At 33.5% G+C, this 16,386-nt stretch overlaps 1 protein-coding gene across 4 annotated transcripts in view; it reads right to left on the reverse strand.

Moving 5' to 3' along the window:
• Positions 1-16,386, reverse strand: part of CNKSR2 (connector enhancer of kinase suppressor of Ras 2) — a 275,956-nt gene that overhangs the window by 120,241 nt on the left and 139,329 nt on the right. For all 4 annotated transcript variants that reach the window (XM_028122619.1, XM_028122618.1, XM_028122617.1 and 1 more), the window contains exons 7-8: positions 13,308-13,367; positions 10,291-10,359 (exon numbers count right to left, since the gene is read on the reverse strand). In XM_028122619.1, the coding sequence (XP_027978420.1) occupies positions 10,291-10,359; positions 13,308-13,367 (129 nt within the window). The remainder of the gene's footprint in view (positions 1-10,290; positions 10,360-13,307; positions 13,368-16,386) is intronic.

A 16,386-nucleotide genomic window follows, 5' to 3' on the forward strand; every position in this document is an offset into this window, starting at 1 on the left:
AGGCGTGAGAAAAAGTATCACTGTTTTGAGAACTTTCAGTTCTATATGGTTCGAAGAGGTGGTGGATTTAAGTATACACTCTCCGGGATGCCTGAGTGGCTCAGTCGGTTAAGTGGCTGCCTTCAGCCCAGCCCATAATCCCAGGGTCCTGGGATTGAGTCCCACATCGGGCTCCTTGCTCAGCAGGGAACCTGCTTCTCCCTCTCTCTCCCTCTGCTTGTGCTCTCTCTGTCAAGTAAAAAAAAAAACAAAAAACAACTTAAGTATACACTCTCCTCAACACTATTTTTTTCCTCGGCCATGTCTCTGCAAAAGCACTCTTCCTTCTGCTTGTAACTTTTCTCCCACCTACAAAATCTTACCTATCCATAAAGGTTCACTGTAAGTGCAATATCCATCATACGAATGGCTGACATCATAAAGCCTCTCAACATCTAGAACCCTGTTTTCTTCATGTGAATCTCATAGCACACTGTCTCTCTCTAGTGACATTTTTTCACATACTGCCTCTAATTAAAGTTATATATTTTTCCTCACCCCGCCTCCTCTCCAGCTACCTCACAAAACAGGATTTTGAGGTTTTTTTGTTTGTTTGTTTGTTTTGAGAAGAAAAAGAGTCTTATTTGTCTGGATATACTTGCAATCAATAAGGTGCTTTACAAATGGTAGACACTTAATTACCTTTAAAAACTTGACTACTAGTAACATCATACGGTGACATGAGAATTAAAGCATTTCAGAGACAGGAAACTCCAAGAGGAGTTTAGTTTAGTCTGTAAAACCAAGATGTATTAAATTTTTCTCTAAATGCATATAATTGATGATACTAAAGCTCTAACAGATATTCTTTACCCTAAATTTACCAAATAAACTTTCTTATAAATGAACATATGAAAAAAGTAGTATTTGCATCTTGCATACTCCAGACCTAAAGTCATAGTGATGTGATTATGAAAAGGAATATAACAGTGGATAAAGTTCTTGTTTGTCATAGAAAGATTTTGCTTTATCATACACATTATATAAACAGTTTTAAGAAGGTTTTTTTTTTACCAGAAAACTTTTAAAGTGGTTGTAAGTAGTCCAAGTTTCTCCTTCTCAACGTTTATTAGAATATTTCATTCATATTAAGTTTACAGGTGAATGAATCTTTTAAAAATCACCATATGCACCTTATACAAATTCTGTGTTATTAGTTATAGATAATATGTATTTTCACATATGCTGAACTGCTAATATTATCTTCCTGTCCAAAGCAGCACAAGCCAGCGTCTCTAAGCAATGGCAAGTCATATTACTAGTTTAGATGTAATTGCCAACCTGCACACTGAAATGTATTTTACATACAACACAAACCAGATTAAATTTCCCAAGAAAATCTTTAAGGTATCCCAAATGTTAAAAGCCAGAGGTTCTGCTTTCTTGTAGATGGGGCTTGTAATTCCTTGGGTGAAGGGCAACATAAGTGGCAGGTCCCTGGACAATGAGTTGCCCAGATTAGGTGCACAAGAGGCTTTGGGGTTGGTGCTGAAGAGATGAGTGGCTTCCTTTCCTCTTGGTACACAGTGGGAGGAAATAGTCTCTGATCCCTTTAGGACATCCCTAGCCTATCTGATTCCTGAACACTTGGTGAATTATTTGACCACCATATAAAAAGAAACTCTACCCTATGGTCCCAAGAAGCCAAAGTTAAAGTAAGTATAAAGGTAAGAATTTAAGCCTATCAACCCAGAACTTCTTTACCTTTGTCACAGTTGTATTTGGAGTTACAAGAAAATATCTCTATACCTAGACAGGAAGATAGGACATTTCTTAAACTATTTTTAAAGTTATTAACCTTCACAAGACAAAGCAACAGATTCATTAACATTTATACATGCTCCTGTGTATACACACACTCTTACCCACAGGCTGTAATGTATAAATTACACCTCTTCACAAAGGAAATTTCAAAGAGACTTGAGGTGTGCCTATATGAATGTCTGATGACATGAGCCATGCTATACCCAAATGTCCTTCTACTCTTTTTAAAAGTACTTTAGAGACTTAATTTAATACACAACCCACCATGCTGTGACTAATGACATTCTGTCTTTACAAATCTTTTGTTGCTGAGAGATTTATTATAGTGTTCTGTTCCTTCGCATTACTAAAAAGATACTGATATACCTAATAAATCCAACATTTTATATCTGTGACTGCCTCTTTCTTTAGCAAAACAAGCTATGTGGAGGAAATGTCATATTTATAAACATTTCAGAAGTAATGAATTTTGATATACAGTATCTTTCAAAGATCCGAGAACTATAAACGCTGAGTACCAATATAGAAACTTCGCCTTCACCTATTTATTTTTTTCACAAAATATTAATGAGAAGGTCTTACAATATTAAATTATAATATATTTGGAGATATCCTAATTCTGCTCTTCCATTTACTTACTGAGTAGAAACAGAGATTTGCCCATGGTTCAAATATAAGCGAATATAAGCTGAAAGGCATACATTTGGTTAAGTAACTACACACACAAAAAAATGATATTAAATTCTAGCATGAAGTAATTTAAATAGGTAATTCACAGTATTCAGAAATGCCCTAAGGTGTAACTATTTTATATAAAACCTTAGTATTGATATTTTTACAAACATTAGTTTAGAAAAGGTAATCTTGGGGAAGAGAAAAGGAACAAGCATTTGAAAAGAAGGAATATGGAAATGAAAAGTTTTATTTTCATTAGGGGAAAACCCGCATAATTTTACATCTTTACTCACTGAACGACTCTTCATCTCACATCCTCCTTAACTTTAAAAGGCACTTATCCAGTGAAGGTAGAGGATGCCAAGGCATTTGTTTTTTAAGGCATTTGTTTTTTATGTGGCTTAATTTTACTCTAAAGCTTGGACCATGCTGAGTTGTTCATAATTTGATTTACATGTATGTTTTTGTACTTAGTATTTTCATGTGAATTTCAGAGAGTCATATATACAACGTGTGTACTATAAAGAGAAAGCACTTCTCTCACTGCTATAGAACGAACAAGTAGTCCAAGACAGAAAGCCAACTTGAGGAATACAGTAAACTAGTAACTTTTACCTATTGCACACCCCCTCCCTAGAGTCTTTTCCTCCATAACCAACAAGTTCTGTAGAGCTACATCAGAATTTCTTGATTGGCTCATGGGGAAGCTCATGGGAGGAAGAAAACAGTCATCATTTTTTTCCTTTATGTTTTACGACTCACCCACAGAGTTTTCACCCAAAGTGACACATTTGCATATCCTGTTACTTGCATCATCTCCTGTTATCTATCACATATCCTAACTGCAGCCTTTCTATCACTGGTGTCTCTGCTTCTGTGACCCGCTGATTAAAAAACTGTGGGTAGTTAGGCATTGTGAGCATACAGCTCTCTTTCCCTTCTTCCATTTCCATGTGGTATTTGGTAATGTTGTGGTCTCTGAAGGCCAGAGGTTTATTTTGGAAGCTTAATGGTTTACATTTGTATATGCTATAGAAAACTGAATCAAAGCCAATGTTATTTTTATTTCATCCCAAAACATAAAATTGAGCGAATTTGAAAGCCTCTGCTAGTGAAAGATGGAGGAAGAAGACAATCACATTACAGGCTTTTGGGGAGAATCTTTGGTCATACAACAGAACCTCATCCCCCCCAAAATTAAGGACATATTTGAAAAGAACCATAATAATACAGGTTTTTAACTAAAAGTTTCAAAGATATTCACATGGGTTAAATTTTAAAACAATTTTGTGTTTACAGATTAGGAAATTATTATATTTCAGCCATTCCTTCCTATACTTCATTTCTGTTCTTGCAAAGATACTGGAAATACACATCTTAAAATAAAAAAGAGTCTTAGTCAACAAAACTAAAGGATGAAACAAAGCACTGTTATCTAAAAAATCTATAGCTCCTACTTAAAAGAATTCTGAGGAAGAATAAAGAAAACATCTGTACTTATGAAAAACCATGCTTAAATTTAATTTGGGACTCCAAATGGAAAAAATAATTAAAAGTAACCCAAACCTTGCTATTCAAAAGGTGACATGCTTAAAAATGTACTTTTGCTATGAATATCATTTACTGTCAGGCATTTAACAGACATGTTTACTTGAAAATATAAGCAAATACTGCAATAGATGTCTATATGTATCAAAACAAAACCAAAGCATGTGTATATATGTATATATATAGCTAAATAAACAGCATTCTAAGTCTTTATTAATAAAAAATTAAGAACTTCCATAATGGCTAAAAATACTTTCACTGTAGCAGTTATCTTTAGAAATCATTTTACCAGAAATCCAACAACTCAGACAAAAAAGGTAACTCAGTGTCAGCTCCAAATGGGGCCATACTGAACTCTCTCAGCCATTTGTTTCAATTTAAAAAAATTCTTTATTGTCCAGTATTAGGGTAATAAGATGAGAGAAATGTAAAAGTAATTGGTTACATTACCTAAAGTTTCAGCCACCAGGCTGATCAGAATATTAATTTAGAGGATGAGGCCTATATTTGAATCCTAGGGCTAAATAACCTAAAAAGAATTTGAGATTGTTATCATTATCTCTTGAATTTCCTGTGTTATGGTGCTCTAACATGTTTCCCTTTCATGCAATAATTTTTATCTTTTTCAGACAGTTAACTATTATCTACTAATTGCCCACCCCACAGACAGAAAGTATGTTAGGTAATTGTGACTGGCTGACTTTTTGCCTTTTCCATACAGGTAGGAAAAGGGCTGCAGCTATTGATACTGATTTGCAAGTGAGTTGCACACTTAATAAGCCAAAGCAGGTAAGAACATCAGCCAATAGATACATTTGAAATATACAAAATAATCACTTATAAAAAAAACTTATAAAATTCCATGTAAAATAACTAGATCATATTAACTGTCTATTGATACCAAAAGATATATATATACTACTAATAAAAATATATTGGGAGTAACCATTTTCAAAGGCAATTACGTTTTCCTGGTGAAGCTAGTAAGAAGTATAGAATTAAGAAAGAAATAAGTCAGGATGTAGAAATCTGCCGAAAAAATAAATTGGTTAATAGCAATTTACCATTATTAAGGCATCATACAACTTATCTCCTTTATATAAAGACTTAATGTAACAAATTTCAGTTGGTAATAGAAAACTCACAAAATATTATATTGGATAATAAAGTAATGAATTGATTTCTCTAGGCAAAATAAATTTTATAATTTATATCAATATGTAGCACTTCGAAACCAGTTTCCACACATTCTCATCAAATCTACAATGTTTAATGCAAAATAGAAGAAAAAAACCTATATTAATTTCATAAACTACCTACTATATAAGGCAGAACCTGAAATAAAGTATTACTATGAATGGTTGATATCTATGATGCATTGTTTCCTTTAATTTTTGATAAATAACTCTTCATGATTTTTTTTCCTTCCAAAAGAGAACAATTCCCTTCCTGTTTTAGAATACCAATTACTTAGAACCCTAATAGGGTTATTTTATGGTATTTTCATAGTCATTCATTAAGCAATATGTTAAATGCCATGCTAATATATTCAACCTCTGTACTCCAGCAACATCTTGGGTTTACAGGAATAAGATGTGAGGTATACCAGAAAAACTGCCTTTTGAGGTCTCAGTTTTCAATATTTTGGGCATAAGGAATTATAAGATAAATACTTTCTCATTTGAGAAGAAAGAACAAAAGAAAATAGGCAAGAATAAAAAAGTGAACAAGATGAAGAATGGAGGAGAAACAGTCAAGTGAGAAGTGATGAGAATGGTAAAGGAAAGGAGAAAAAAAACCTTAAAAATAAAGACAACAATTTAGTAAATTTAAAAAGACAGAGAGAGAAAGAAAGGGAACATCTGGTGTTAGTCAATATCATGGTATTGATTCCATTCAATAAGCCACTCCTTCCTGCTGAAGTTCAGGGACTGGGCCGTAGGGTGAGAGGGAGGGGAGGAGAGGGGAGAGCTGGGCTTTAATGGGTCACCACATTCTGTATCCATTCTGATGATGCTGGTTTCCCTTGTAAACAGCACTCTCCTGTTCTGGGGTTAAAGGAACAAGACGGTGAGGACAAAATCAAAACGGAGAGACTAGAGGTGAGAATAAGAGAGAATAAGGAAGACACCTTTGAGAATTATATAAATGAAGTTAGAATGACTTTTTCAGATGACTCAGTAGTCCTTTAATATGTTCCCTTTCCCCAGCCCCCACTGCCACCACCTGTAAGTCTTGTTGAGCAATGTTTACCATTTGGTGGGTAATAAAAAACACTAGCTTATAGTACTCATCTTCCATTTCTCACTAATCAATGTCCTACATCCTAACTATTTGCTGTAATCTATCTTTTTGACTCTCCCAACCTAGCTATTTTCCACTCCAGTAGCCTTTATAGCAACATATATTAAACCATTTCATGCAAGAATGTAGTCACCAGGTTCCAGAAGACCTTTCAAAATAATAGTGAATATGTTTTAATATTTACACAAAATGAAAGGAAATTTTCCAAATGCTGCATTCAACCACCACATACCCCACTCCTTTTAACTGATATTCCTAAGAAAATATCTGTTTTTAGTATGGATAGAATCTTTAAAACACTTACACACCAAAAACAGTATTAACAAAATTTAACAGATTCATTAGGAATATGCCTCAATAGATTTAATAACTATAAGTAGTCTCATCAGCTAAAAAAAACGTGTTAAAAGTGCATCATGAGGGCAGAGTTGCTGGTTCAAACTATGCCGAGGTATCTCCCAGAGAGAGGGATGTAGTGGCAGATGAAGTGGAAAAAATCTTGGGAGATTCCAGCAGCTTTGAGGAGTTGGATCTTCACTGGCAGGGAAGACATGCAATAGGACTCAGTCTGCTTTGCTTGGATGTTCATGATTTTTTCTTCTTCCTACCTGGCAGCCACAGTTTCTCAGCCACAGAAGTATGTTGATTTGAAAAGCTTAAAAGCCATTTATAATAAAGAATATAGCAATATGAAAAAGGACATAAAATTTCCAGTTTCATTTCAAATAAGAAAATATACTTTTTAAAAAGAGAGCAAACTAGAAAATACATACATCTAATTGGACATCTTGAAGATATACCATACTAGCAATTTCAAAAAAATAGTATTTGAATTCATCTGTGAATCATTCAACTTTCTCAGACCCCTAGGGAAAAATTTCAAGATGCTTTTCTATGTATTTTAAAATAAGAAAAGTTTGTCAGATTTTATATTGTATATTACTACCTTTAGCAGTAGGAAATTTTAGAATTACAGAAAAATACTAACTGGGCTAATAACAATCAAAACATAAGACTGAACATTACTCTTCATTATTGAATCTAAATTGGTATAGAACAGTATTGGCAATTATCTTGCTATTCTGGTCAATTAATTACTGGATTAAAAAATAATATTAAGTATTTCAAATGTATTAGGCCACTCCTTAATGTAATTATTATATCATAACCAACCCCTAATGTCTCTGGTAATTAATGGAGGGACAGAAGGAGCAATTGTAGACTACAAATAATTTATACTTGTTTCAACTCATTTATCTACCTACCAAACCTTTTATAGTAACAAAACCCAGATAATTTCCATTTCATCACCTCTGTATATTGTCTAGTAAGAAGTTAAAAGCACTGTACAGACCAAAAAGGAGGCAACAGCAAGAAAGAGCAGACTAGGCTGCATTTAATAAAATGAGCCATTCTTACACAAATAGGCCTCTCATTTGAACACAAAGAAGACAATCTGGTAATTGATCACATTATTAAGGAAGGCTACTTTTAGGGAATTCAACATATTCTCCTGTCAGAGAATGTCTCTGTTATCATCCAAAATCAATTTGTAGGTTCTAGTAGCATTCTGCCGAGACACCAGACTCCAACTGGCCCAAGAGTTGTTGCAGGTAAAAGGGAGGAAGGTAGGTTGGAAAGTTAATTTTTATTGAGCTCTTAATGTGTGCCTGGCATTGTGATAGGTGTTTTACATATATATCTGAAGGAAAGGAGTGAGGAAGTAGCAATAAAGTTAAATTTCTAACCCATTTCTAATTTCACTCCAGCTGATTCACTGCTTTGGTTATGTAAATTCTCACTTCCTTTCCTCTTCTCTTACCCTTGGCCCCCCTCCCCCTTAATCTCTCACTGAATCGTGAGTTTTACTTACATGATCATTAGAATTCTTCTCCTTTTGCTTGATAATTTTATAATTTGAGTTTGGGGAGGTAGTATAAAACTGAAGGCCTTGGAGTCAGAGAGCTTTGAGTTGCAGGCGAGTTAATCATTCTGAGTCTCAATTTCCACATATACCTTTTTTGTATAATTATTTTAAGTAGTAAATGACATAAAATATGTAAAGTACTTAACATGATGCTTAGCACACTGTAAGAACTCAGTAAACGTTGGCTATGGTTATTATTATAAAAAGGTAAACTGATGCTTAGTTACTATGATTCCCTTAAAGTCAAAAGCCAATTTCAGAGCAAAAACTGGAAGCAAGTTCCCCCAACCATCATTCTGGGTCACTTTCAATATTTTAGAATATTCCTGTGATGCAAAGATGTATTTATACATTCTCACAGTATTTAAGTATCATCAATCTATATAGATTTTATCAGTTCACTTGTAGTCCCTTAAAGACTTTCGTATTCATTTGGTCAACATCAAAATCTTTGCCCCACAAAGAGTATCCTTTAAACAATTTTATTTTTCATTAGAGACTAATTCCACCCACTTAGAATTGACCAACTGGAAATTGGTCCAACTATTGAACAGATGTCATATTTGTTCAGATCACATGCAAAAATGGAGGCAGCATGAACATTACAAGAGGGAGAAGCTGCCTGTCTACTGAAGCAGCTGCTTTATCCCACTGCCCAAATCCTCTTCCTAGGGGACAAGAAACTTAAGTTAGGACAAACACTTTGTATAGTTTCTAGTAATGACAACTTTCTCATTATCAAAACTGTCATAGTGTGGAAAGGCTTTGCTGATGACCAGAATTCTGCATTAATTATTATTAACCTAACACCTATACGTTTAATTTTTTTAAACTTTCATTAATTTTTATTCACTTAGTTAATGAACTCATTGAAGAAACAGTGTAATTTTAATTATCAGTGTTCAGGAGCCTCTCCACAATATCATAAAGTTCTCAGTTTACTCAAAGCCAAAGATGAAATATCTTCTGCCTTCATACCAGAATCAGTGAGAAAGACTGGAGTTTTTCACACCAGTCTTCTTATCCCCAAAATACAGACTTTCCTTTTAATAGTTTCTTCTATGACTAGAACAGGCAAAAACAAATTTAGTTAAAAGGTACAATAGGTAATAATTATTCACTCTGAAGGATTAGTGAGCTATAAGTAGAATATTTATCAGAAAAAACCTCCACATTTTTTGCAAATGAAGTTTATTATATTAATAATCAGATTTTCACTTCATTTGTTTTAGAGAATATACTTTATTTTGGCAGATATAGAAGAAGAAAGTAAATCAGCTGAGACAGAAAACAGCCCAGAGTGAAAATTATATGATGTTCATTTTCTAAAACTAACATTAAAGAAAACAGCCCTTGGAAGTCTACCCTAGACACAAAAATGCCACTGTCAAGATCTTAGCCTAGAAAGGGATTCATGAGGTTCACAGAGCAAGAAAATTTTATGAACTTATTTAGTTACGTGCAACAGTTTTAAAACAAAAACTGTAGTCTTCTTTTGGGAAATGAAGAGCCAATTTGGCTATTAATTTTTAAATTTGTTTAAAAAATCAACATTTAAAATAAACCAATCTACTAGAAACTTCAGTGAACAAATCAATGTTAAAGCAGATGAATGAACGTATGCCCTTACAAAACATACCTACTAGGAAATTTCATAGTTTGTGAAGTAAAACTTAAAAGTTTTATCCGGAAAAGGTTGAATTTGTGTGCATCATCACTTTAATTTTTAGCCCAAAATTATTATCTCAGGTCATGGGGTATATGGCATTAACCTGCACCTGTCTATATAGAAATGCATATCTAACCTTAGCCAACACGAGTATTTCCAAGTCTGGTATTAAAACTATGGTTTTTTAAAAACTATGCCTTATCTTCTGTCAAATAATTAAGAATACTGATTCAGCTATCTGAAAAAAGGCTATTCAATCATTTTGTACACAAACAGGAGTTTTTATTTCATTGATATCCTTTTAAAGCTTTAGCAAATCTTTATATTATTTCCTCCCACTGACTCATAAGGTAATTATACATACCACAGTCTGATGATTAACTTGAATCACTTCATCGCCAGCATGGATTTTCTTGCACCGATCTGCAGGTGACTAAATTTAACATAATGGAAATGATAAAGAACATAAATTTTATCACTCATTTCTTTTCCCTGGAAATACTACAATAAGTTCACCTCTTTAGATCAAGAAATTATTTAATCTTGAAAAAATTAAACAAAAATGACTACTAGTGTTTAATATATTGTTTGCACTCTACAGATAACTAATAATAGACAGTAGGATTTACTTTAAAAAATGATTTCCAGTTTATTTTTCATTCATTTCCAATTTCCAATTATTTCAAAACAAGTCTTGAAACAATATTAACCTCTATCCAACAAATTTTGAAATTCACAAAAGAATGATCTATCATAGGTCAGAATTCAAGGTAAGATAATATTCCAGAGAATTCCAGTTACTCAAATAATAACACAAGTATACTCTTAAGAGGGTAGTTCATCTAAGATATGAACTCAACCCTCAGAATGGTATCATAACAAGAAAACAATGTATTTTTATTCACAGCACCTTTAGGAGGTAGGTATATTATCAAAGCAGATAAGTACCATGCAACAATTCTGAAAAGTGTGTAAATCATTACTATAATAGGGCTGTCCCTGTGCTGTCTGGCTTACAATTGATCTTTTTAAAGGAGAGTATAGAAGAAAAATATCAAGCCAATGGTTCTAATCATGGTGTAAAAGAAAATGATAGTTGGTATATAAAATTGAAAGAAACTGAGACAACTTCTTTCCCAGATAAGTAAAAAAGGGAATAAGTCATATAAATTATAGACTTTCAGTGTTAAATGGGACCCTAGAGATCATTTTGTCTGAACTTCTCATTTTACCTAAAAGAAAACTAAGAAACTAGGGCAGAGCAAAGCAAAATAACTTAACCACTTTAGTGAGCAGATTTACTAAGACTCAACAGAGATCTACTAATGATAAATGACTGAGGATACCAAAAATAGTAAAACATTTTCAAGAATAAAGAATTAAATGATAAGCCATTAATATATGGTTCATATCTAAACTATTCATAGAATCAATCTTTCTTTGATCACTCACCCATTTATCAAATATTACTGAGTAATTAATATGAACAGTACATAGTACTCCACTTTTTTATAGACCCCAGACAATACAGAGATGCATTTCTATAAATTCTTCAAGATATAGCTCAAAATCATTTGTGATTATTTCTCTAGTTTCATTGGCAGCATTTATGGTTCTTTCCTTTGTCTACACAAATTTCAGTGCCTGTTTACACACATAAACCCCTAGTTGCATTCCTTAGGAACAGCAAACTAGTTTAGTTTAAAAATTCCTTCAATACCTAGCCCCATGCCTGGAACATAGCAGACATGAAACAAAAGTTTGTTACAAGAACAAATGAATAAATGAATGATTGGGGGAATGTACAAACAAATGAGAATGATGAATCAGTGATAGGAGTATCATTTACAGTATTTCACTGCTTTAAAAATTTTAATTGGTTGACAATATGCATATTACTGATATTTCTAACCCCATATTTAATACCAAATGTGAAGCCAGTATAGCAATCCAACTGCAATGTATATTACGTATTTCACTATTCTCAAGAAACCAAGAGAAGTTAGTGGGAAAAAAGCAATAAATGATTAAAGTACTAAGTGAATTAGATGAAAAGAATGTTGATTTTTTTTAAAAGAAAATGCCGGTAAAATATTGAGATCTATGACAACTTGAAATCAACTAACTCCACCCCAGTCTTCTTTGAAGGAACACAGCATAAACATGTAATTGGTCAGAATTTCGAAAAGAAAAAAAAAATTCAAAGCTCAGCACCTGCTTAAGAGTGAGATGGAAGTCTGGGTCAACCAAATGGAGGAATAATGATTTATTATACGATTCAAATCTATTTTAGTGATCATGTTCAGGCTCAACACAATCACTTTACATTTCTGTAGCTCTTTATTGCAGAGCCTTTCACATTTATTACTTATTTTCACATCAACCTAGTGAGGTATGTAGTGCATGTAATATTTCCAGTTTATAGTTGAGGAAACTAAAGCAATGGCAGGGTGAGTGACTTGCCAAAAATTACACTGCCATTAAGATGCAGAACTAATTGTAGGTCCTAGGCCTAGGGACTCTGACCCACTGCTTGCAGTGGTTCTCAAACTTCAGCATGTCTTAGAATTACCTGTTAAAACAAAATCTCTTGGGGCACCTGGGTGGCTCAGTTGGTTGGGCATCTGCCTTTGGCTTGGGTCATGGTCCCAGCATCCTGGGTTTGAGCCCCACATCAGGCTCCCTGCTCAGTGGGGAGCCTGCTTCTCTCTCTCCCTCTGCTGCTCCCCCTGCTTGTGCTCTCTCTTGTGTATATGCTTTCTCTCTCAAATAAATAAATAAAATCTTTAAAAAAAACCCAAAAATAAAAAACAAAATCTCTTATTAAGAAACAGGCTGGTCTCCAGAATTTCTGATTCAGTAGTGCTGGTGGGGGGGGCAAGAATATGTATCTCTAACAAGTTGCCAAGGGAAGCTGGTGCTGCTGATCCAGGGAGGGACCTCACTGTGAAAACCAGTGAGCTATACCATGCTGTCTCCTCACTGAATTAAGCTGAATTATAATGCATATTCAGAAAGCCTGAATTATCTGATGTTTCTTTCTTATATAAGTTTCTTAACATAACTAAACTATTTGACAGATGGAAGTGGATTCTTTTAGATGTCACAGTAACTTGTCATAAACCAGAAAATACTTAACAAAGACAAATCTCTGGCTGTGAACAGAAAACATCTGATTTACTCTGAGTAAATAGTTACTCTAAACTAAATAAAATGATTGAAATTCTTCCCAAACCAACACTTACTAACCCAATGTGTCCTTTTAGTTTTTTCCTCTTAATCTGTTCATGTCCTCAGAAGTCAACCTCAATTACGTGAGATATATGTTGTTTAACAATAAAAAGAAAAACACCCTATAATCCGAAATGTTATAATACTTACATTTTCTGTAGTTCCAGTAATTACATGGAGGCCATCATATGTTGATTTAATATACATACCCTAGAAAAAGACAGCATCAAAAAAAAAAAAAAGTGAAGCGACTGGAATGTTTTCAAGTATATTACACAATCATTTACAAAAAATTATCCTATCAAATTGCCACATACTCCATGATTCCATATTCAATAATGCCAACTTTAAACTAGTAAAAAATTCCTATCTGAATGTTCTGGTTTCTAGAGTTTGCCCGAAGAAGCCTGTCCCCAACTTAATCAAATAACTACTTGATAAGTAAATTGCCTGTGAAACTTATAAAATGTAGCATGGTAATTCAATATTCTTGAAGAAAGAATGCACCTCACTCCCCCAACAGTCCTTACTATTTGTTCTGTGGCAAAATAAAAGTAATAATGGGAAATTCAAATATTGGTTATTAGCGTATTATAGTTGATACATATTACACAACAAAGAGTAGTTTTCTATAGAGCCACTTCAACTACAACTAACTAGAGACAGTGATAAAATATTGTTAATGTAAACTTTTTCTCCATCTCTTTTGTGAAATCCTGTCTTTCCTGCCTTTATTTTCATTGATGAAGTTTTAATAATTATATCCAACACTTCTATATCAATAATTAAGAGGTAATGTGTGGCAAGCCCTCCTGCTAACAAAAAGGGTAAGATTCCATTTCCCGTTTAAATAAAGCCATTTTAGAAAATGCTTTATTACATTTTAAAGATTATCTAGAAATCCTGAAATTATGTCAGCTTTATGAGCAAACAAAAACTTTAAATTATGGACAGTGGGAGAACTTGAAAGGGAAAAAATCACAAGAATATATTCACATTGTAAATGTTAAAATATTTTCATTTAAGTAAAAAAAAAGGATGGGGAAAAAAAGATTTTTCTTCCTCTCTAAGGAAGATTGTTACTTTTCTCTGGGAAAAAATTACCCAAGTTTTACTTACACAACTGCCTTGCATTTCAAAATATTGATTAAAAAATAAAAAATATGAATTTTAATGAACTCAAAGTCTAAAATATAATGGACTTAACAATAACCAACAATATTATTTCAGAAAAGCATTAATTTTAGCACTTATATAGACAATTACTACAATGTTAATTTCCCATACCTTTAGGTTAATTACATATTTAGATAACTGAATGTACATGTATTTCATTGGAAATAAGTAAGAAATAAAAACAAGAAGCAGTAAAGTTCATGGGGTGGTACTATTAAAAAACTGGGTAGGTGTGAATTCTGCAGTCATTTCAGTAATGTCTTATGTCTAAAATGTTGGTACCTGTTCCAAAAATGGATAAGCCTGGATCACTAACATGAAAGAAAATGAATGTGATTTAAAAGGTGTTCATTTACCTGTGAACTCTAGTATTTTAAATGCAACTTCATTATTTCATATAAAATAAATAACCTCAACGGAAGTACATATAGAAATTAAGAAATTGGCAGCTGTTGTTGCCTATGACCATGTGGTAATATTCAACCCTACACTGGTGACAAGTGTACAGCATACTTACTTTTTAAGTTCATACTTATCCCATTATTTATGGGAGGGTAAATATAATGATGCCATTATAGAACTTAGAGGAGGACAAGATCCTTGTCATCATCTTCCTCCAGGAATTAACAAAATTACAATAGATTAATAAAGACTCTCAAAATATATTTGTTAGAGCTAAACACTAAATTTTGTCTCAGGACTGTGAAGGACTGTGAGAGAATAAAGTGGGAAAAGACAGGGAAAGAAACAGTATATATTACTTGGACATACAAAACAGCCATCACTTATCATTCTCTATCACCATCATCACGGAAAGCTACTGGTTACAATGTACCAGGGACTGTTTTACTTCACAATAGCCAATGTGGTATAAACTATCATTACTCCTGTTTTATTTTTTTTAAATATTTTATTTATTTATTTGAGAGAGCAAGAGCACGAGAGGGGGGAGGGTCAGAGGGAGAAGCAGACTCCCTGCTGAGCGGGGAGCCTGATGCAGGGCTGGATCCTGAGACTCTGGGATCATGACCTGAGCCGAAGGCAGACGCTTAACCAACTGAGCCACCCAGAGGCCCCTCATTACTTCCGTTTTAGAGATAAAGAAACTGAGGCACAGAGAAGCTGGGGAGTCTGCCCAAGGTGGTGAGGCCAGGTTTCAAGCCTAAGCAGTCTGACTCCAGACTACACTTTTAACCACTAGGCTCCTGATTTATCGATTTATTAATAGGACAGTTGTGCACCTTCACTTTTCTTATTATAACATAATATTTGGCAACTGTAGGTATTAAAGTCAACTATTCGCTGTTTAACATCTATGCTAAAAGACTGAGACCTGTTTAGCACACATGTACTATGTGCAATGTGGTTATAAAGAGTAACTGGGTCTCCTATTTTACAAATTTATTTTATTGCCCCATCTCCTCTGAAAGTGGTAGGCAGAAGTTGATTATGTTTCTCTCTACATTTCTTTCAACACTGCGTATTACTGATTATGAATTCAGATATTTGACAAGAGCTCTAAATAGTCTCATTAATGATTAGGTCATAGAGAAAGTCTAATATCCTAAGATAAATGTTTAGAAAAGGCAATATAGTCATGGAGATAATAAAAACTCATGGACATAATCTAGTTGTGCCTCTGGAAATAAAATTTGTGTGCAATTATTACACACACCAGGAACCTCAAAAGTGGCAACTGTAAGCTAAAGCAGGTATCTGTTATTTAAAGGAAGAAAATCTCATCATTATTTACATATAATTAAATGCTATATGACATTAAAGGTAATTTTTTCAGATGGATAAAAATATTTTTAAAATGCTTAAATAAAGGAGGATCTAACTATGTATACAGAATTCAATTCTAGTAACCTCACAGAAGCAATTTTAAAACTGCCAAAGAACGAAGATATTGTTTTATTCAATATTTTCATTTTTAACCTTAATAAGCCACTTGTAAATGCTTTTAATAATCAAAACTGACTTCATTCTTTTTATTTCCCTCTGGTAGTATTAATGAGAAAAATGGCCAAAAAAGTCAGGTACCCAAAGAAAG

The sequence above is a fragment of the Eumetopias jubatus genome, unplaced genomic scaffold, assembly GCF_037043125.1.
Source record: "Eumetopias jubatus isolate StellerSeaLion01/CBP00866 unplaced genomic scaffold, mEumJub1_p1.0 scaffold_11, whole genome shotgun sequence".
NCBI classification, from domain to species: domain Eukaryota; kingdom Metazoa; phylum Chordata; class Mammalia; order Carnivora; family Otariidae; genus Eumetopias; species Eumetopias jubatus.